Source organism: Colossoma macropomum, unplaced genomic scaffold (genome assembly GCF_904425465.1).
Source record: "Colossoma macropomum unplaced genomic scaffold, Colossoma_macropomum, whole genome shotgun sequence".
Taxonomy (NCBI): Eukaryota; Metazoa; Chordata; class Actinopteri; order Characiformes; family Serrasalmidae; genus Colossoma; species Colossoma macropomum.
This window is the reverse complement of record NW_023494801.1, coordinates 32,958,020-32,981,675: the sequence shown is the minus strand read 5'-3', so window position 1 is coordinate 32,981,675 and position 23,656 is coordinate 32,958,020. Positions and strand designations below refer to the sequence as shown.

At 39.5% G+C, this 23,656-nt stretch overlaps 2 protein-coding genes across 2 annotated transcripts in view; both read right to left on the bottom strand.

Annotated features, from left to right (window-relative positions):
• Positions 1–31: 31 nt before the first annotated feature.
• fgf21 (fibroblast growth factor 21) lies at positions 32–7,023 on the bottom strand. Its single transcript, XM_036589262.1, has 4 exons — positions 5,725–7,023; positions 4,935–5,012; positions 2,774–2,877; positions 32–609 (listed from the first exon to the last, which is right to left on the bottom strand). The coding sequence occupies exons 1-4, from the start codon at positions 5,861–5,863 to the stop codon at positions 298–300; spliced, it is 633 nt and encodes a 210-aa protein (XP_036445155.1). The 5' UTR covers positions 5,864–7,023; the 3' UTR covers positions 32–297.
• Positions 7,024–10,955: 3,932 nt separating this feature from the next.
• slc1a9 (solute carrier family 1 member 9) overlaps positions 10,956–23,656 on the bottom strand; it is a 66,202-nt gene continuing 53,501 nt past the window's right edge. The window contains exons 6-12 of the mRNA XM_036589259.1: positions 21,540–21,645; positions 21,078–21,204; positions 16,916–17,149; positions 15,098–15,292; positions 13,584–13,718; positions 11,842–12,271; positions 10,956–11,174 (exon numbers count right to left, since the gene is read on the bottom strand). Coding sequence (XP_036445152.1) covers positions 10,956–11,174; positions 11,842–12,271; positions 13,584–13,718; positions 15,098–15,292; positions 16,916–17,149; positions 21,078–21,204; positions 21,540–21,645 — 1,446 coding nt within the window. The remainder of the gene's footprint in view (positions 11,175–11,841; positions 12,272–13,583; positions 13,719–15,097; positions 15,293–16,915; positions 17,150–21,077; positions 21,205–21,539; positions 21,646–23,656) is intronic.

The window sequence follows — 23,656 nt, the reverse complement described above, 5'->3', positions numbered from 1 at the left end:
CCTTTACTTCAACAAACAGACAAAAAAAAGCTAAGCATAAAAAAACATTTTAATGAACATTTCAGAACAGTTTGTTCTTTCTTATGGACACATACAGTACAAACATAATTCAGTGGAACATCCATAAATACATGATAATAAATACATAAGTGTATTTACAAATTATTTAACAAAGAAAAACATATTTTTTGTGGGTTTTTGTCTGTTTTATATGTCAAAGGTCTATTATAAATATATAATACAATATGTTTTCTCTTTAATAAATATGGGCTGAAATGGAGGCTGTCACTGCAGACCTCATCTCTTCTTTTTTCTGTGCATAGATGGACTGACGATGGAGTGTGTCCGAGACATCCGGCCAAACCCTAATGGGTCTTCCGAGTTCACACCAGACTCCTCCCCAACGCCGATCTCCTGTCTATCCTCCTCTTCTGTAAGAAGCCCAGGGTTTATCACTGGGAGGAAGTGAGATAAATGTAAATGACCTCGCTTCTTCCCTGACCGTTTGGAACGGAGTGAGACAGGAAGACTGGTGTGTGGGGAGAGAAACATAGTGTATGAGTCCACCAGCAGCTCCCTGAAGGTACAGTCTTCTTCAGCGTAATGCCACTGAAACAGTGAGAAAGAAAGAAAAGATGAGACATAGTGGATAAACCCACCCACAAAAACCCTCAAATGTTTTGCCTTCTTCTGAACTTTGTCTCTTCTCACTTCTCATTAACCTTTCAATTAAATAAATTTACGTGACCCAAAATGTGCTCTATTTAGTGGACATAGACAATATACACAGAGTCCAATGGGCAGTGTGAGCTTTTGTGAATATAAGCATGACAGTGAGAAGCAGAGGGATAAAGGGTGTCATGATTAAGAGCGTAACGATGGAAAGCGTGATGATGAGGAACAGAAGGATGATAAGGAATAATGATGAAGAGCATGATGAGGAGCTGAAGAATGAAGAGTGTGGTTACAAGGAGCTGAGAGATGAAAAACATGATGATGAAGAGCAGAATGATGAAGAGCATGAAGATAAGGAGCAGAATGATGAGCAGTGTGAGAATGAGAAGCAGAAAGAACACAGTGATAGGGAGCAGAGAAATGAGATGGTGAGCTGAAGAATAAAGAGTGTGATTATAAGTAGCTGAGAGATGAAGAACATAATAAGGAGCAAAGAAATAAAAAAATGTCACTGATGAACGATGAAGTGCATGAGAATGAGGAGCAGAAGGATAAAGAAAATAAAAATGAGTAGCAGGGGGTGGAGAGCCCAAGGAGCAGAAGAATGAGTGTGATGAGGAGCAAAGGGATGGTAAGTATGATGTTGAGGAGCAGAGGGATGACGAGTATGATGAATAGCAGCAGAATGATGGATGAAGAGCACGATGATAGGGTGTCCAAACCTTTTTTTAAACAGGGCCAGATCAGACTTGTCACAATACCTGAGGGCCTATTATTCACAAATGATTCAAAATATTACGTTTTCAAAATATCAGCACTTAGAAGCTGAGCTACCGTGTTTCCTTCGATAAGCGCTTATAATAAATAATTAAATTGTTTAGGAGTAACAATACCACACGTCTGATGTATTAATCATTCATTGAAAAATATACTTTGTGAGACGCACATTTGTTAGATAAATATTAAATAAACGCAGCACAGACACGTTGTTGTTCAACCTTAAAGGGTTAATATTTACAGAATGACTGAATTTGCTCTGCCAGTACTCAGTGTTCAGTTTGAGCTTTATGTCTGCAGTCTTGACTAAATGTTGTTCAGTAAATGAAGCTGCAAGTCTGGTCAGCTGCCACCATCAGTTGAAAGGAAGAATTGCAATGTATTGGCTGGTGGGCTGCTTAAAATACACTGCAAAACAGAAGCGGGGACCAATTAAAATCTGTCCGTGGGCTCTATCTGGCCCTGGGGCCGGATTTTGGACACCCCTGGTGTATGAGAATAAGTAGCAGATAATAGTGATAAGGAGCAGAGAGATGAGATGGTGAGCTGAAGAATGAAGAGTGTGATTATAAGAAGCTGAGAGACAATGAACATGCAGACAAGGAGCAGAGAAATGAAAAACATGATGAAGAAGAGCAGAAGGATGAAGATAATAAAGATGAGGAGGAGGGGGGTGAAGAGCTAAGGAGCAGAAGGATTAGTGTGATGAGGAGCAGAGGGATGACAAGTGTGATGATGTGGAGCAGAGGGATGATGAGTGTGATGATGAGGAGCAGAATGATCGATAAAGAGCATGATGACGTGGAGCAGAATGATGACGCGCTGAGGATGAGAAGCAGAATGATGAAGCGTGTAATGACGAGGAGTAGAGGGATGAACAGCATGATGATGAGGAACAGAAGGATGAAGATAATAAAGATGAGGAGCAGGGGTGAAGAGCTAAGGAGCAGAAGGATAAGTGTGATTAATGAGGAGCAGAGGGATGACGAGTGTAATGATAGGGAGCAGAACGATGAATGAAGAGCATGATGACATGCATGATAAGGAGAAGAATCACAAGGAGAAATAAAAAAAACATGACGATGAACATCAGGATGAGGAGCAGAAGGATGAAGAAAATAAAGATGAGGAGCAGGGTGGTAAAGAACTAAAGAGCAAAAGGATGAGTGTGATGAGGAGCAGAGGGATGAGAAGTGTGATGATGTGGAGTAGAATGATGAAGCGCATAATGACGTGAAGCAGAATGATGACGAGCATGAGGATGAGGAGCAGAGGGATGAACAGCATAATGGTGAGGAACAGAAAGATGAAGATTCCTCACCTGTCCTCTGAGATGTCCAGCTGGGTTCACACACAGGAAGAGAGAGGCGGCTACTCCACGAATGACGGTCTCTCCTGGCTTCACTGACCGCAGCTCCAGCACACCTACGACACAACAGACACCATCACGCATGCTGCTTTGGCTTGAGTTTTACTGACTGTGGTGGATTTATTACTCTGGAACGACTGTGAGAATATGTTTTTCCTACTGTTGTGGCAAAATCATCCTTTTGGGTAAATAATGAGAGGAGTTTTCCAAAACCATTAATGCAAAACAATTTTAAAGTGGGCAAATGATTAACCCTCCTAGTTCCACAATGGTGAACGCACCTTAAATGGTCTCATATCCTACATTTTCCTTGTATCTTACTTTTGTCTCTGAAGTCCACATTTGTGGGCTTTCTGCACCAAAAACAGTGGTTGTTCATGATCATTTTCCAACCTTTCTTTAACCCTTAGAATTAAATAGCTTGTTTTTGTGACTGCCTTTGAGACTGATATATCTAAATGAGCTCTGTTCTGATTGGTTGCTCTATATTGTGCCTCAAAAAGCAGTCCAGACTGAAACACTTGCTTATTTCAGCGTGAATGGTCTGGGCTGCTACAGGCTGAATAGGTGGGCATATGTAAACGTCTTCGTTTTTGTGACATCACAGAAACCATGTATTCACAATAAGCTGTTTTTGCAGTTTAGTTTCTGTATATACTGACTTTGTAGACTGGCTGGTGAATGGCACATTTTGAAACGTAAACATACTGCATAAAACTCTTTAAAAAAGTTGTGAAAATTCAGTCTTCCATGATATGAGTCCTTTAAAACTAGAGGTATCTTACTGTTATATATCCAGTACATCTAAGACAGTTCCCATTTTCACCAGAGGGGGTGACAAAGCCTTAAGTTTTGGCAAAAAAGTCATGCCTTGTAAACATCCATATTAACGCTAATGCTATCTTTCTCTTCAGAGGTAAGAGTTAATATAAAGAAAATAAAGGCACCCAAAGTTTCCTTTGTTCTCCTAGTCCTGGACAGTACCACTAAACTCACAGTTAAAAAAACACAACAATACATATTTTAGTAAATGTTCTAAACGTGTTAGCCTTTACTGTTTACTGCAAAGTAAAACCCAACATTACACACATACTAAAATGAAATCTTTTTACATTTACATGGTGTATAACTACAGTTATTGTCACTGTAAGTATTAACAATCAGTTACAGTAAAGTTATTTTTAATCTTTGATATCTCATGATGAGATATGAGACGATACTGATTTGAATTGTTATCTAAGCTGTCATAAAAGTATCTGACCTTGATCAGCTCATCTAGTTTCATGTGCCTATATTTTATTGACATATCAGTCAGTGCTTGAGGAATTTGTCTCAGTGCCACTCAGAAACACAAACAATTCCAGCACAACACCTGCATTACGCAGCACTTTCCTGTGTGATGCTTTCGTGGTGCAAGACTTTATGTCACAGTGAGAAACACTGTTCGCTAAGTTCTTTATAGGAGTCATACGAGTGCATCAGAGAGCTCTAAAATGACCTAAAGGCACCTGCATACCTCACAGAATGTCTGTCTGTTTACGTTCCAGCACATGATCCTAGTTCTGCATATACTGCCCTTCTGCTAATACCGTCCATAAAATACAGAAAACGTGGAGAGGCTCTTTCAGTTATTCTGCATCTAAACTGTGCCTAATAAAAGGAGTTCCAGTCAAGCTCAGTGTACCTTTTTAGAAACATACTAAAATATAATGTATATAATTTGGCTTTAAATTAAAAAATTCTCTCTTTTTTGTATTTCAGATTTATCTATTTGTTTTGATCTATGTCACCATGTCGACTCTTATTTCTTCTATTACTGTTGAGCTATATCACCTGTCTGAAGGGCACTTTGAGCTGTTATCGGGATGAAAAGTGATTTATAAATAAATGTATTATTATTATTATTATTATTTTTGTTCTGCCCTGCGATGGGCTGACGACCTGTCCAGGGTGTATCCTGCTTTCCACCCAGTGACTGCTGGGATAGGCTCTAGCAAACCCCCGCAATCCAGAAGGATAAGCAGTTTAGAAAATGTGTGTGTGTACTATTATTATTATTATTATTATTATTGTCAAAGAGTGTGTGTGTGTACAGTATGTTGAAGTCACTCACAGTTAGAGCTTGGATCAGGGGATGCCCGCACAGAGCCATCGGCAACAATCTCCAGGAAAAAACCCTGATTCCTGCCATCTGAAACACACGCACACACACACACACACACACACACACACACACACACTATGTTAAACATTAAAAACAGCAATATGAATGAAGGCAATTACTAGATGAAATTGAAACTGAAATGTAAAATGTGTTTGCTGGATGAACTAATCATACTGATCATACATTACTGTGAGGAAAATCACATTGTATCATATTAACTTTTGATATGTCACCACATTCAATCCCTGAGTACAAGTCAACCCCCAAGTGCAAGTCACTTTCAGCTTTCAGAGAACAGCATGTATAGTTATAATGAATCAAACTGACCTCTTTAGAACTTCTGAAACTATTAACTTATACTGTATATTATTGCTTTTAGTAGAGCTAATGGCAAAACTAGAACTAGTGTGAAGAAGAAACACTTAGAGGAACCAAGACTCATAACACAGAAGAAAGATTCAAGAGAGAAAGTCTGTAAAGAGCTGGAGGATCTAATGATTGTGTGGGTCTCATACAAAATGACTAATGTCATTAGTGTCAACACACCTGTACACTGAAAGGACTAACATTACACACATTTTAGCATCAAGTTAAAGCCGCTGCAGAAACTCCGCCAATACTGGACGATGACCACAATGATGTGAACAATTCACATCTGTATATTTAGACAAAAAAAATCTGGTTTGTGCCATTTCAACCCTATAAGACAAATATAGCCAAATTAGAATACGAGTTTTACCTGTGTAGAGCAGACGCTCTCTGACCAGGCCTGCAAACGGCACCAACACGCTGTCAATGGGCACACAGCCACTTGGATGGAGAGAGATGAAAAAGAGGAGGGGCCAAACAAGGGAGGAGGAGGAGTTTTCCAGCAACATGGATGAACAGACTATAAAACTACTCAAAAAATTAGTAAAAAAGTTCAAAATTATGCAACTGCCTAGACTAACAATCCTTAATGAAGTAATTGATTAAGGCCTTGATGAAAATCTGTGGCCTGTTACTTTGGACTCCTGACCTGAAGGAGCAGAGAAAAATAAACATCAGCTTCACGGTCTGACTTATATACTCATTGCTTATATACTGCAGTTATGAGTCACTCGTTCATGGGTGAATAGGAAGACAGATAAAGTAATTCTCTGGGAATTTACAGGAACAGAGCCTGTCATAAGAGTCTTGGGACCTTGAGACTTGTAGCATTTCCAGCACCTTCACGACTGTTTAATGGATCACTGCAGTGAAATGCTTCTGCGTTGTCACGTTGGAGGTCAGCAGGTTGGAGGAAATAGTGGTTAAATAACAAAGGCCATACTGATTAAGTCTGGCTGTAAAGGCGATTCACAGTAGGAAGTGACAAGAAGAGTTGCATGCAATGTCTTTTAGCCAACTATTGGGGGTGCTGTGTTCTAAATAAATGAATTAATTAATAAATGCCGAAGGCTTAGGCTTTGTAAATTGTCCATATCTCAATTCTTTACTCTCATACCAACAGAATGGACACTTTATTTCCAGAATAATTTATAGTAGTTACTGAATCATAAGTTTTGAGTAGGAATGCACAATGACATCATAATTATACTGCTCTCAGCAGACAACTGCTTAAAACAATTATTGGCACTAGACAGATGTTTAGTTTTGATTGATCGTTCAAACCAATATTTGGTGACTTTTTATGATATTTACTTCGAAAGACCAGAATGTTTAGGTGATGCTGAACTAATGCACTAAATTAGTAATTTATTTGACTGCATTGTCAGTCCTTCACAAAAAATGTTGTATCTCTCAGTAATAATAATCCATGCAGAGGTGGTCCTAATTCCTACATTTTATAAGTGTGTATGTATCAGCATTGGCACATATGTACATAAACAACATCAGAAATTGGCACCGTCCCATATTCCCGTATCAGTGAATCCCTAATATTACTATCTGAATTGTAAACCTGCAGCATAAGGAACTAATTGCTGTAAAAAGTGGATCGATGCAAAGACAATTTTATCTGATATGGTACTAATAATTAACCCTTAGAAGTTGAATTGATCTGTTTTGCATTCTTTTTACATTATATTAGACATTTGTACATAATGACCAAATGTATTTCAGCTGCAGTTCAAGCAACATAAACACTTAACGTGAGCCCAGCAGCTCAGAAATTGAGCCCAAAAATGAATGAACTTGCAGCAAAGAAAGGATGCCAGGTGTCTAGTTCAAGCAGGTTACGCACCTGGAGACATTTAAATTTTGAATATTTCAAGTGTCCATGTAATGTTTCAAGGTCTATTACAAGCGTCTGTATTTTACTGCTGAAGTTGCATATTTTGAATAAACAATGGTCAGGTTGGGTTAAAGAACAACATTAATTAAAAAGGAAATAAAAACTTTTTATATGGCCTTTTTACTGGTTGAGTTTGACACACCTGTTTTAGAGTCTGCATTTCTCACTCTTTTCTGTTTTGGTTTTGTCAGAAAATGACAGTGTGACAATTGCAAAAATGTAAAGAATGGTTTTCTTTCCATGAAAGACTGTATACACAAACTTTTAATCAAATTTAAATTTGAATAAAATGTTGCCTCTTCTACATAAATGTGGAATAGACGGAAAGTTTACAATCTGTACTTTCGGCAAATTTTCTCTGCTTGTTTCGAGCCTTGTATGTCATGGTGAAGCTAGCAGGGTAATCGTGTGTGTGTGCGTAGGATTTATTCTGAACTCTGGCTTTCTTCATCACAGCATCCCAAATCTTCTGGGTGGATGCTTGACGCTGAGTCTGACCTCCCTGGTGCATCTTCCTACTCCTCGTTCAAAATCTTTATTTAAGCTTTTCTCCTTCCCTCTGTTCTTCTCTCTGACGTCCATGGTGTCCAGTCTAACGTCAGTCACCCAGCATCCCCTCCGCCCCCTACCCCCATCCCACCGCTGTCTGAGGAGAATGAGGGGGATTGACGTCTTTCTGGCCATCTGCCGCACTCTACCTCTCTTCATCCCTCGCTCTGCCTCTCCTTCTTCAGCTCTCTCTCTCACCCACTATCACTCTCTCTCTCTTCTTTGAGCGGATTAAGTGTGTCGATGTCTCTTTGTGTCTTTGTCTCTTTGCTGTGTGTGTGTGTGTTTTTCCACTGCGTCTGTTGCAATATCTGCATCCAGTAATTTCTTTGTCCGCAAGTTATTATTATTAAAGCCTTATAGGTCTTAAAATATCTTAGGCTAAAACTGAGGCTCGCAGGACCAAAATCAAAACAGGCTGTATACAGTGAGAGAACACACACATACAGTACATCTACAGTAGTGTGCAAAAGTCAAAAACCCCTTCCCCCGTAAATTGTTTAATTTCCATTTTAAAAACGGAAGTCATTCACTTTTCAGCGTCAGGAAAAAGCAAAAAACACATTTAACAGAAAATTACACAGAAGCCTCAACAACAAAATATATTTTTTTTCAGTGTTTAGCATGCCCATCCTTGGCATGTACAATAATGTCCAGTCCATTCACCAAAAATTCTTCTCTGTCATGTAATATCTGCAGGTATACTGCTCAATGCCTGTTTCTGAACTCAAACTGACCTTTGTTTGCCATGATTTCACTGATGTCAAGCACAAATCAGATGCGTTTCTGCTAAAAATAAAAAGCCTGGTGAAAAATCGCTTGTGTGCTTATTTTTATCTGAGCTCTGTGTTCGTGCAGTGAGTTTGTGAGGAAAACAGTAGTTGGTCTTTGTGATTACTGTCTATTTGCGCCGTTCATTATTCCATCTCTAGTAAGAACAATTATCTAGGAACTCCAAAAGGAGCGTACCACTTCAGTGGCAGAGATAAAACGCATAATATGCTGCGCAGTGCTCAATTCCTATTGGGAATCACCTTGTCGCTTCGCTCGTTATTTGCATAAACTTAAACTGCTCAAATTTTTGGCGTAACTGACTCTGCATTGCCTATGTTCGCACTACCTCCTGTCACTGGAAATCACCCACTCACATTGAAAATGAATGATCTCCAACCACCTTGCTGTCGTGTTGCTACCACTGTGAATGCAGGGTAAGAATAGATAGGGCTTTAAGTGAGCTGACTGAGACAATTTCGGTGGTCCACCAGGTCTTGCATGTTTGTTAGGAGTCTGTGTCATTCAATAATTTTTTTTTTCAATTACTTTCAATTACTTGCTGCAAGCAGCAAACATTTCCTGAAAAATGAAGAACTTGTACTTAATGGCTATAAACAGAGGGTGGTCTCTGACTTTTGCACAGTACTGTAAACATATACATATACACATATTCACAGAAAAGAAGGTGACACATACATCAAGAGTAACTGAAATAATTCTCTAAGATTTTATTACATACAGTATACACTCGAGTTGGATGTGTCAGCTGAAGAGGAATGGGAAATGGCTGACGAAAGGCATTTCAGAGAGACAGAGAAAGACAAATAAGAGCCTATCATACAACAAACAAACGCTCAGAAAGACAGAAATCAGACAAAAGAGTTATGAAATGACAAGTATACACATCTGAAAAAATAAAAGAAAGAAAGAAAACTGGTTTGAATGTAGTTCAGAAAAAACAACTAATGACCCATCGTAGCATACACCACACAAAAAAGAAAGATTAAAATTAAATTAAATTAAATAAAAATAAATATTAACATCAAGTTTTTTTTTTTTACTTTTTTTCAGTAACTGAAAAGGAACTGACTGCTAAAACTGCAGAATCCAGAATAGCAGGCAGTTTTTTGCAAATTTATCAGTTTATCAGAATATAATTTATCAACATGTAGCACGGTTTTGCTGTGCTTAAAGGTCAAGCCAACAAGGAAATGGAGAGACGTATTGGACAGGACGAGAAGACTTAAAACTTCAGTAGGCTGTGCGCTCCCTGTATCTGCCATGACAGCAATATTGTGTTTTTATTTCTTGTTCTTCCTACACCTACACAAGTCTTTACTGTAAAAGAGAACCACTGACTTACTAGGATAACTAAAGGTGGTGAATGGACAAACAAGTGACGTACATGATGAAGGAATTTCAAGAAAGGAGTGAAAAGAAACTTGCCTTTAATCTGATCTGACTGACCCCTTGTTCAAACACAGGGATTCATAAAGCAATATGAAAGGGATGATAAGGACCAGCAATAAAATGAGTGAATGGTTGAGCAGGAAAAGCTGATGACCCTGAATCACTCTCATTAAGATTTAAGAAAAACAACCCTAAGATTGCCCTACCAATAAATCAAAGTTAGTATGTCAGTGTGTTACTTGGAAATGGGCTCAGGGTTGTTTTGGATATGACTGGTAATGCATCAAAAAAATAGTCTAGCAAAAAAAAAGAAAAAGAAAAACAACAAATTTACATTTTTCCCCCTTACTCCAAATGTAGACAGTCAGCCAAGACCTGTTTTGTGTCAAATGTTTTCATCTTTAGATTTATACTGGAGCTACGAAGCCAATGCAGCTAACAAGTATTAGAACCCTATACCCCAGTAGCACCGTGCAAACTGCATGCCTAGATGATCACGCTGTCACCACTAAACGCAGCAAGTTCTGTGGGTTCTGTATGGGCCAGATTCAGACTCCCACTATTATATGTTTCAACTATCTTTTGAACAGTGCATGATGATGCAAATTGGTGGGGTATGTTATATTGGCCTCGCTGCTCCAGTGCAAAACTAAAAAAAAAGCAAAATACCGGACACAAAACATCTTGGCTAATCGCCTACGTTTGGGGTAAGTGGAAAATTGTGTAAACTTGATTTTTTACTAAAAATTACTATAATTAACCAAAGGCTTCAAAGCTTCTTCTCAGCCCATTCACACAAATCACTCAAGAGAATCACATTATGAAGAAAAAGAACCAACACTTGCTCCTGCCAAGACTCTACTTCAAAGCAGCCAGCGTTTCACCTGATAACCGGACAGCAGAAGGGAGCGTGGTGAAAGAGTGCTAGAGTGAAGAGGGCAGTGCGTGGGACTGACCAGCCCTCAGGGGAGATCACAGAGAGGGATAGCGTGACTTCGATCGTAAGCGGTGTCATCACTTTCTTCCCCATCACTCCCCTCATCCATCATCATCCTCTCTTTCTCTTCTTCTTCCTCCGTCTCACTTTCTTTGTCTTTCTCTCGTCCACGCAGCCTCTCCCTCTCTCTGTCTCGCTCTCTCTCTCGGTTTCTCTCTCTGTAGCCCCGGGGCAACGTGGGCACCTGAGGACATGAAGAGGAGACGCTGATTTCAAAGTATGGACCAACAAAACAAACAGAAATAAATCAATAAAGTTACAGTACGAGTCAAATGTTTGGACACCATTTGCTTGGGTTTTTTTTTAAACAAATGAGCGAAGTTGATGCCTGTGTATGAATTTATTTCCAAAACAAAACACATTTCTTAAAATGCTCCCACAACCTTTTAAAGCTTGGCAGAAATGCATCCCAGGTGACTGTTCATGAACCTGCTTGAGTGAGTAGAAAGGCTGTGCAAAACAGCAACAAGGCTAGGTTTTTTTTACAGTTGTGTTTCTTAATGCTGCTCCAGGTGACCCAATGACCTGCAACTCTTACCTGCCTCAGCTCATCAACTGAATAGCAAGCCATTCTTGAGCTGGATCAGGTGGGTAGGGGGAGAGAACAGTTGAAACTGTGCAGAGCAATGTGTGCCCAGGAGCAGGATTAAGAAACCCAGCTGTACAGCATCATGGAGGATGTTATAATGAAGCTGATATCTAGAATACCTCATAACTGAAAAGTGGTAAACAGCTCCCAAGGCAGATAACTTGACAAGAGGTTAGTCTTCACTGACCACCATGACTGTTCAAACCTTTTAAAGCTTAGATTACATTTTTATAACTGTTATTACTGGTGTCTGGTGTCTCACCTGGTTGTCAATGGAGGGCAGGGCACAGTATCCAGGCTCTGCGCGGCGCAGGAGGCAGGGAGAGTGTGTGCGGAAAGGCCTCGGGGAGTGGGAGCAGACGGAGCGAGGAGAGGGGGAACGGATAGAGCGGGGTGAAGGAGATCGAACAGACCTGGGTGAGTGAGGGATGGAGTGAGACTGAGACTGGCTCAGAGACGGAGGGTGGTGGTGATTCAGTTTGGGGGGTCGTGGGGAGCGTGGGGGTAATTCAGGAGGACACAGAGGGTCAATCAGGTCAATATCAGTCAGTAAAGGAGGAGGTGGAACAAACTCCTCGTCTGAGAGAGGAATGTCGCCGTCAATCTGAGCAAGCTCTGCCCGTGACAGGAAGTCCACGATTCCCGCTCCAAACGAATCGCCCACCACATTGATGGAGGTACGCATTCTGTCACTACACACACACACACGTGGCACAGCAAGATCCGACTTAAATACACTGCATGCTCTGTTGTTCAGGAGGCCTAATGCACTTTAGAAAATAAGTAACGTGATGTGACACGCCTTTTGGCAAAAAACAAATTATAATCAAGATAGCTATGATGGAAGTATAAAAAACATTTAGGAGTCAAACACACATGTAAGGATACAGTGCTGTATAACGAGAAGACAGTAGACAATGAGAAGTTTTGTCTTTGTACTCCAGCACAGAGAACTACATTGGGTATATTTACTTCTAAATTGGGTGAACTATGTAGGAATCACAGAGTCTCCCAGTCAGGGGACTGTATGTAAATGGATAATTGCCCGTCCAGTTGTTTCTTGGCCAAAGACAAAAGTATATCAAAATCAAAAGATTATTACAAGCACAAATTAGCAATAGCAATTACCCAGCAGACTGTGGAAAAGTACAGTAGTGGATGAGCGAAGAATGCTTTCAATTATGAAGAAAAACGATCGTGTTGGACAAATCAATAACGCTATCCAAGATGCAGCACAGAAGGGCCAAAGATGACCATAAAAACAAAAAAAAAATGTCAATATGACTTTAGAGAGTTTAGCCCAAGTTACAAACCACTAGTAATCCTCTAGAACAGATAGCCCAGGGTGCAGTTAGCTAAAAAGTACACTGAAGGCCTCTACAGGTCTTGCCTAAAGTCTTATGGACAGCTGAGATGAAGATTATTAAAATGCAACAGAATGACTGAATAAGAAAACTCTGGAACTGCTCATGATACAAAGCAATCCATCTCACCTGTGAAACAAGGTACACGAGTATGTATGACTGCAATAGAGCTGAATCACACACGTTTTTTCATAATGGAACTGATGAGGATTTGGCAGCACCATGCAGCAGAAATGTACTACTAAAGCAATTATGTAGTTTTCAGGTTTTAAAATGTGGAATGTTCTTGAATAACGAAGTCAGTCATCCAACTGAAAACAGCTACATTTCAGGCCTGGCAGAATATCAGCAGGGTAAATATCTAGCATCTCTTAATGTTTATGGGTCACAGACTTTGAGGAGTCATTCACTGCAAAGGATTTGCAGCCAAGTGCTAAACATTTTATTCAAGATGCTTAATTTGTCCAACTTCTTACAGTCCCCTGAAATGGGGGGTTTGTATGAAAAGGTTTGTGAATCCAAGATGGCCCATTCAAGATGTAAATGCCCTCACATTAAAACATTCTGTGCTTCAAACTCAATCACTCTTTCATGTGCAGGAGTCAAAATAACAATGACATGCTGAAGTGTGTGGACTCACAGCAGCCAGTCTACAGCAATGAGCAGACTGATGTCCTGCGTTGGGAGGCCTACAGCAGTAAGGATTAGCAGCATGGTGACCAGTCCAGCACTGGGAATACTGGCCGCTCCCACACTGGCAAGAGTGGCTGTCATACTGCAGCCCATACGAACAGACAGTGGGTATGAGACCATTGTTAAGTGACAGAATGGTGAAAAACAAGGTGTAATGGATAGACAGGATGAAGAGACAGAGAAAAGAGAGAAAAATTAAGAACCAGGGTAAAACTGGTTATTATAATACTCATAATGCAATTACAATTAAAATGTAAATTGTGTATCTTAAGCTTGTCACATCAAAACATTTTTGTTTTTTCATTTTTCTACACCATTTAAAAAAACACTAGTAGTCCTTTACATTGTGTAAATATTCCTTGATCGAAAATGGCTGATAATACAAGGTCATTATCTTACCCAAAATTAAAGAATGCTTTTTATCTTCTCCTACAAAATTTACCATTTCGGAGATACAAAATATGTTTGCTACCATAGTGACAATATGAGGCCTACAATGACACTATAAATCCCTTAGATTAGGCCTACAAATCTTCCTGTATTTTCCAGGAAAGGGTCAAAATGGCTCAGCAGCCTTGATACAGGTTTTACACACACATACGCACAAGCTATTATGATTCGACTTTCTGTGGTACTCTTTGATCACAAAAACACTACTAAAGAAAGCCAATAAAACTGACTGGTAAGTTGACACAGATCAGCTGCTAATTACAGTAACGAAATAAAATGCTTTACTTTGCCAAAATGTTTACGTAAAGTGACATTTATACCAGGCGACATTTATATCAGCGATTCTACACTAAAAGGAAGCAAGACTTCTTCTAACTAAGGATACAGACAAAGAAGGAAGACTTATCACTAAGGGTTGATCACTAAAGATTTGACAGTTAAATATAACATTATACCTAACATAATGTGTTATCATTTTATGACTGGTGTTTGTATACTATTTCAACATAACCATAACCATAACCATGTATTGTTTATACAACTCAAGAAATGTGGCTGGAGGAAAGATTTCCAGAGAAACGTTTAAAATGAGCTGCCCAAAACAAGCATAAGTCATTGACAACTCTATATTCATTACTTTATCTTCATTAAATGTATCTTATTTGAACTTAATCTATTGCTTTAATAAAGTTCTTATTTTTATTTAATTTCTCTGCAAAGCATTTTGAACAACGCTGAGTATGAAACTGTGCTATAGAAATAAACTTGCCTTGCCTGGAGTTCAGTCTACATAAAGATTGACTACAAACTTGAAGACTTTAGTTAAAAAAAAAGTTTATTAAACCATCCTTTATGTATAAAAAGTTTTATTTTTATTATATCTCACATATAATGCATTATACATGGATTGTCAATATTCCTCACTTTACTAGTTTATTTTGGTAAAATATAACAGATTATGACTCCAAATAAAGGATTTTTTATAATTATTTTATTACAAATAGGACTGACCTCACAGTGGCAATCTGTCCTCCGTCCAAATCGATCCCATTCATTTGGGCAATGAAAATGGCTGCCACAGCTTCGTACAGGGCTGTGCCGTCCATGTTTATGGTAGCCCCAATAGGCAGCACAAACCGGGTGACCCGTTTATCAATCTTCAAATTTTCTTCTAGACAGCGAAATGTGACGGGCAATGTCCCTGCACTAGAGGAAAAAGAGCAGAGAATGTGAGATTTGGAAGAAGAATCAGGTACTAAATTCCTGTAGATAGACTTTCAATAAACACCACATTTATGTTCAAACACAGGGGGTATAACAGACACACCGCCTGGAATACTCATACTTCAGTGTTTTCATCAGCTCAGCAGTTCATTATGAAAACTTTTCAAGCCTTAAATCAGGTGTGTTAGGGTCAGAAAATCTTTATACTCTGCGGTGCTGTGGCCCTGAGGGACCCATTTGACAGCTATACTATTAGAAGTCCTACTGTTACTGAGATAAAGATTTCTTGCAGTACCCTGGCTTAGCTCTTGATGCCTAAGTGCAAGACAGAAGATTCAGAAACAATGATGTAGTTGCAGATCATAAGCTAGAGTCAACAGCTGAGCAGAAACTATGTTGTATAAATGTTGAGTTGAATCCAAGGTAAACCCGGGTTAGAAGTAATTACAGAATGAGCCGACAGGATTACACACTTATTCTGTGTAATAATGTGCCAAACTGACAGTTGGTTTAATATTCCTGAAAACGGAGGCCAGTTTGGCTGACTAAATGTAATCCCACAAGGCCAGACAAACAGGACAACACAGACAGACAACGAGACAAGAAGAAAAAGTGGAAGGCACAGAGAGACAAACATGAGGAAAATGATGAACGATAAAAAGGGAAAGTGATTCAACAAGACGCTAGAGTGATAAAGAGACAAGCAAAGTGGACTACCAAAGCTCAAACACACTTATCCAAGTTTCCAACAGTAATTCAACGTTCCACAATTCGAAACTGAATTAAATCAAAAACTAATTCGATAAAAATAACTGTAAAGCACTGCATCTATATTTCACTGTGATCATTCCTTTCTAAATGAAACACCCAAGTCCCAAAGATATTTATAGCTGAGCAGGCTGAGCCAAGATTGCACCCCATCATTCATCACATTCATAAACACGTTTAAAACAGACAGCAGACAGTCTGAAATTTCTTCTTGTCATAAATCTGACAGTTTATAACCTTATGTGCATGATTTGACTGTATTTTGATTCTTTTTTTTTGAACAAGTCAAACACAGACATGAAAATATTGCATTGGAACCACCACTGACTGATTTATCTCCAGCGTACAGCATATACATCTACAACAGAGTACAATAAAAGCATGGCTTTTATTATATCTTGAACACAAAGTATAATAAATCCATTTACAATTCATATGCTAAAGCTTATTAACCCTCCTAGGTCCTCAACATTTTGAAATCCCTTTTCTTACATAACTATTTCACATTTGTGGCTAAAACAACATGCAAAACAATTTAAAGTCCAGATTTTTCAATTAAGTCAAAATTATGTTTGCTTGTAAGTAGAAGGGTAAGAATGAACTATTTTATTGTGATATGACTTTGATTAAAAAAAAAAAAACTCTCCTTTATGTTTCCTGACATCGAAAAAAAAACAGAAGACAGTCAGAAGTGTGCACTTGAACCATCCATAGAATCACGTGTGGGCTAGACCGGGTAAAACTCTGCACAGACTGCAATGCATGGGATGTGCACAAATAAGACATATAACAAATGATGCAAACTGAGATGAGTTCAGTATGATAAGCTTTGCTTACCTGCTGGCTGTTCCTAGAGCAGTGATCCAGGCCTGGAAGATTCCAGAATAAAAGGCAAAGGGGTTTTTCCGCGTCACAGTGAAGAATATGATTGGCAGGATAATTCCTCCATGGATAACCAGGCCGACGATGACTGTAACCATGTACATGCCCAGCTGCCTCGCAACCACCTCCAGGTCACCGATGGCTGCAATTTTCCCACAGATGAGGGAGGCGATACCCACAGGGGAATACCTACAAACAGGACATTACAATTACTCTGGAAATCTCCACTCCCAATAATATTTCCCTTGCTTATCTGATTTAATCCCCCTTTTTTTTTAATTATTTCTTTTCTTTTGTCCAACTGTCTTTTCTGTAAACTCTCATTGAAAGAAAACCTTTCTTATTGTTTAACAATGCTGTATACCTGGACACCTACCATACCATTTACTATGGTCTTTTCAACATCTTAAATGGCTGGCAGGTCAAGGCTTCCATTCCTTACTCCTATGATCTAAAAAATAACTGACGGCGTAAAACTTTATGGGGTTAGTCTAATAACATTTTTGGTAGAAGGCAGAGCTGGGCGATATGACCAAAAATGTTATCACGATAAACACAATTCATATCGTTCGATATCAATACATACCGCGATAAATGTCAATTTATAAAAGTTTGAAGGCAGATTTTTGCTCCTGAGTGGTTATTTGCTGTTTTAAACTATCCTTTATGGTCTGAACATGACAAACACTCACCAAGCAGTGGGACATTTCACAAATCTGTCATGGGAGAGTGGGAGAGAGTGTCTGGTGACCTGTTTCTACCAGCTGGAAAAGCATGGCTATTTTGTAATAGTCATAATTTAAGAAAGAAAACATTTTTATCTGGTGACGAGCGCTCGGCTACCCCGTTATCAGTGACATCACAGTATTCAGACACCAGCTAGCGACAACTGGATTTCTCTATACTATCGTAGTAGTTTAAGTGGTGAACCGCAAAATATCAACACCAGACAAACAGAATCCTCTTTTTAGGTACGTTTAAACTGAAAGCGGTGCTTTTGTCGTGTTTGATCTACAGTATCATCAATTCTCCATGTTGTGGAGTGACGGAGTGCTGCTAAGAGGGTCTGACGTGACTGATGCGGCCGGCACACTGCACAGTGGTGTTAAACTGTGTCCACTTATACTGTTTTGTGTCTGTGCTGTTATCCGGTGTCGACCAGAGGAGGATGGGTTCCCCTTTTGAGTCTGGTTTCTCTCAAAGTTTCTTCCTCCTGTTGAGGGAGTTTTTCCTTGCCACTGTCACCAAGGCTTGCTCACTGGGGGCGTGGACCCGGATTCTCTGTAAAGCTGCTTTGTGACAACATCTGTTGTAAAAGGCGCTATATAAATAAATTTGACTTGACTTGCTTCAAGTTAGCCAGCTGGTAAAAACAGCTAGCCTGGAAAGCTAGTGCTCTCCCGCTCTCCAATGCCTCACAGCTTCCAATGCCTCGTCACTCAGACTCGGTCAGAGGAGAACAGATCGCCGGTCGCTCCACTCACACAGGGAACGTATAACTCCGCGTTTTAGCCGTTGCTAAAGACTCTTCTTACTCGTGGCCCCCTCCCTCTCTAATCATGTAGAAATACTCGCAAGTGTGCCCTCTCCTGGCGACAGCAGAGTAGTGTCGCTTTACCTGGCAGTAGAAAACGCCACCAAGGCTTTCGCTGAACGTGGAAGTGTGAAAATGGTGTATTATATCGAACATTTATCGAACATGTCGTATCGCTCTATCGAGGAAAAGTTATAACATGATAATTATCGTTAACGTTTTATCACCCAGCCCTAGTAGAAGGTCAATATTTCTGATTGAAGTAACTCCACATGTAGCACAGTTTTGTTGTCATTACATACATCACAACACAAGATGCTTTTTTTGAAACAACAGCTGAGTGAATATATTGACATACAGGCTTGAAGACTCTAGAGTTACTACAAGACATTTTGTTTTGAATAAAATCAAGGAATAACATTCAGTCTGAATAAAGAATATTTGTCTTATAGCAGCTATTCTTGTCAGACATCCTGTTGTCTAATGGCATGGATAATGAACCTAAACATTTAAGCCTTAAATGGTATAAAGATCTCGTGTTTGTATTTGGGGACTAAATCTACACCCGCTTAGCTCTGTGTTAGGTCACTGGGATTTGTGTCATGTCATTTTGGACATGTGTGGTAGGAGCTGGTCGTGCACTATGCATTTGTTAAGAAAAGAAATGCTGTGGTTTGATATGTGGCCTGAATTTGGTGTACCTGCTACGCTCTGTGTATATACTTCACTGCATGCTATGGTAGATGAGCGATAGTGTTTACTGTATCATTTTGATGGTTTACTTACTGTGAGAGGCACAGTATGGGGTCCATGAAGTAAGCTGACTGTGGGACAGGCCAGTGAACTCAGTCTGGGCTTTGTCAGCTTGCTATGCTATTGCACTGATCTCAGTTTGTGACTGATCTTGCTGCAGGCATGTCTCACTGTAAAACCGCCCACTATTTCACAAATCATTTCTCCAGGCTTTTATTGCTGTGAGGTCACTTTTACTCGACTACCTTTCAGGTCAGCATGAATTTGCCAGCAGTGTGTTAGGGTGCAGTTTAGGTGAGGCTATGTGTGTCTCACATCCTGGAACATGTTCATACATTTCCCTTAAGAATTGCTTGCGGCACATAAGCTCTCACTCAAAACTGATTTCGCTTCTCTCCTTGTGGATTTCCTCTCTCATTCTGTCTTTCTTTCCTCTCTCTCTTCCTTTTGGCTCCTGCACTCTGTTGCTCAATGCGGAAACACAATTTTTTCTTCAATGTAAACCGTACAAATTCAAACCAGATTAGAAAAAAGACCACTTGACCCTCTCCCGGCTCTGAATGCAGGTAAGGAACACTAGATTAAGGATAAGGACATGCTGGCCTTGTTCAATTCCGCTATCAACTGCAATGACACCAAGACAACTGTCAGTTTCACTTGGAGCATTTAAATGAATGACATTGTATTTGAAACAGCCACCTTAGACTGCACTGCATCTTCAATAATCTGGTTGATGATGTTGAAAAAACCTGTCATTAGCTTTCCTTTCTCTTGTATTTTATCCATGCAGATACCAAACCGAGTGTCTCGTCGGTGACCCACCTTGAGAATTTGTTGATGACTCCCTTAACTTGTTCAAATCTGTCATCACAGGAGTTACAGTGCATGCATGTCCATGTAGACCCGAGTGAAACATATCAGTGTGAACATCTGGAGCTTTAGATGAACTAGCATGTTTTCTACTGTATAAAAAAAAGAATGCAAGCTCATTCAGAGCAAAATTCGGATCGCCAAGGACTTATTAAAGTTTTGTTGAATCAGCGTTATGATGAAACACAACTGATGTGTGACTTATATTTTAGGCTGCAGCTAATGATTTCCACAATCAATTAATGGGTTCATTATGGCTTCAATTAATCAATTAGCCTACTTGAGAAAAGAAAAAGTGTAGCAAGTGGTCTGTCAATAACTAAATATTTCACATCATGCACAATATTTCTTTTAACAAAAATACTAGAATTATTCCTCTTTTTGCACAAAGCTCTTTCAAATATAAAACACCTTCCCTATCTTCTCCTCCTCATGGTATGGTGCCTTGTCAAAGTGAGGAGGCTTGCGCGAATCGGAGAAGAAGAGAGCTATGTCGCCTGGAGTTTAAACTCCTTTCAGGGTCTCCCATGGCAGAAAGGTCTTAGCAGTGGTATCAGACGGCACTTCACGTACAGCAGCGCGCTACTGTCAAAGGTGAGCTTAGCTCTACACATCTTACAAAAAACGTCTTTTTAGCTGATGTTAAAATGCAGTGTTGCCATTTTTTTTAGTCAAGCATAACCCTGTACTGTAGTCTCTGCCATCTATGTTTTCTTTCTTTCAGTCAGGTGATATAAATGTGGAGTGCAAACACTATCGTGACAACTAACAACGTGACAACAACCAAAATTTGTTGTCAACGATTTTTATTATCAATTTTCGGCTTTGTCAGATCACGTTCTTTACATGTCAAATAAATGCAGCAACAGCAGTAAGAAATCGCAAAATCGCATTATTAATGGAAAACAGCAGAAAACTGAGACACACAAACACAATGCATACACACACAGTGTCACTGACCACATGATCATGGACACCATCTTCATGATGATCTCATTGAGGATGTTGAAGAAATCTGTCATTAGTTTTCCTTTCTCCCCCATTTTGCCCATGCAGATCCCAAACGTGATAAAGAATCCAATCAAACCTGAACACAAAGCAAAAAACAGTTACAGAGCAGCAGTGTCTGAATTGGGCCATGGAGCTGCAAGGTTCAGTGTCTATCTCTGATGTGTCTAAACAGGCTTGTCAGAGGGCCAATATCATGAAAAAAAACTTCCAGTACTGGAGTCAGGCAGCTCAATATAAACAAATACCATCCATCAAAAACCATCATCCATTAGTCTAAAAACCTCAACAGCAGCATAACAGACGTGTGAAATCACACACTATAAACAGTGACACACTATGAATCATGACATTTTAGTTTGCTGACTAAACATGCATAACTAGCAATGTTCATAATGGAAAGTCTCTTCCTACCCAGTACATTCATTCCCCACTTGAACTCCAGTTTTTTCTTGTTGATGAAAATGGGTTCTGTCTGGTTCTCAACGGGCACTGCGACCTTCTTCAACACTGTCTGGACCTACAGGGAGCAGACACAGATGACATTTTGTACACTTTCAAAAAATGAGAACATGAGCCGTTTAGGAAATAATTCTAAATTTGCAGAGCAGAAAGGCATCATGAGTGAATAAACTCTCACAACTGTAAAAGAGGACAAAGAGAGAGAAAGTAAGAAAGAGAGAGACATTCTTTTGTCATGCATTACTTCATGTTAGGTAGACATGTTGGCCACATGCCATAGTAAACCCACATGGGTATAAAGAGATTAAAGCCAACAGAAAGTTGGACCCTGAACCTTTTTAACTCCTAACTCAAACACACATACACAAACTCAGGCTTCTAATCATTACATAGGACTAAAAGAAAGAGAACAGCAGGAAATTCTGATTCCAATCTTGCACGGGTCATTTACATGTGCATGCATTAAGATATTTAGACCGAAGACAACAGCCTTTTTAGACACAGCCAACTTGGACCACAATGCACTGTGGTTTCAAATAAACCATGAATTGTAAAGTACAATGGCTCCGCTCATTTACAGTCAAAATCAAATACTGCAAATACAACAAAGGGATGAATACATGAGCTTTCACTGTTTAATTTACAGTAGTCAGCATTTTGTTAGCAAAAGACAACGAAATGTGTGTGTGTGTAACAATTCTGAGGTGCCACAGAGTAAATTACATAATACTACATATTACAGCCTTCTCATGATATGGTGCCTTATCAAGTTGGGGCTTGTGTACATTGTAGAAGCAGAAGCAGCTATGCTGCCTGGAGTTTAAACTCCTTCCATGGTCTCCCATGGCAGAAAGGTCTTAGCAGAGGTATCAGACTGAACTTTGGGCAGCAGCAATACAGGATAATGCCATCAGCGGATGTTCACAGAAGTAAAAATCACATAGACAACAATTCAACTGTGTGAAAGAAGGCAACAATAAAACCACTTCTGCACATTACCAAGAGAACCACATGGATAGACACAGCAGAATGATTTTTGAGATCAGAAATTGGGAAGATGGGATCCTCAGGTCGAAAGGCACTCAACATGGTACTGAGCTGAGATCCAAGTATAGCTTGTGCATATGACGTGGCTAGATCAAAGTCTTTGGGAAGTCTAGTGGCTAAAGTTGACAAACGTGAAAGACGCAAAAACAAAATCACAGAATTTGGAATGTACAAAGTATGAATCACGGCAAGCCCAAAGTAGTGAAGAAGACATGGACCATCTACTCATCAACATCCTAGGTATCCGCAAGCTAAAATGGGCCTGATTAGGACACTTTCAATCAGGGGACCACGTCATCTACTACTCGAGTCATGAACACCAAAGAAGAAATGGAGTGGCTTTCATTGGTAACAAGGATGTCAACAAGACTGTTATTGGATGCGATGCTGTAAATGATTGACTGATGTCAACCCGATCTTATGCACAACCATTCAGATTATCCAGGTTTATACCCCAACAACAGACACAGGTGATGTACTGCTGGTCACTTGAGACTGAAATGCTAAGATCAGAAAAGAGAATGAGGGAAATGCAGTTGGATAACACGGCCTTGGGACACAGGAATGAAGCAGCAGGATGAGGTTCTGTGAGTACAATGACTTTTTCATTAGTAATACATTTTTAAAGCAACCAAAATTATGTGTGTACATCTGGACATCCCCAGAGTCGTTCACCAAAACCAAAGAGGCTACATTCTTTGCAGCAAGTGATAAAAGATCTCCATTTTAATTGCAAAGACGTGGACTGGGGCTCCAAGTGAAGCTGAAAAAAAAAACAAACCATCAAAATTAACTGGAGAATATAACACCTGACTTCAAAGAAAACATCAGGAATTGATTTCAAATGTTAGACATAACTGACAGAGAGCAAAAGGCACTATGTATGTAATTCATAAAAGTCATAAAAGAAGAATCAGAAAAAAAAAACTGCGAAGAATAAAAAGGAGAAAGAAATCAAAGTGGATGACTGATGATACAATGGAGATTGCAAGAACGAGAAGAGAAGCCAAAATCAAGAAGTA

Excerpts from the sequence above, each read along its gene's own strand:
- fgf21 (XM_036589262.1), bottom strand. The coding sequence starts at position 5,863 with ATGTTGCTGGAAAACTCCTCCTCCTCCCTTGTTTGGCCCCTCCTCTTT. Across the intron at positions 5,013-5,724 it reads AGAGCGTCTGCTCTACACAG|ATGGCAGGAATCAGGGTTTT; the intron begins GTAAAACTCGTA and ends CGTGTGTTTCAG. Across the intron at positions 2,878-4,934 it reads CCCTGATCCAAGCTCTAACT|GTGTGCTGGAGCTGCGGTCA; the intron begins GTGAGTGACTTC and ends GTTGTGTCGTAG.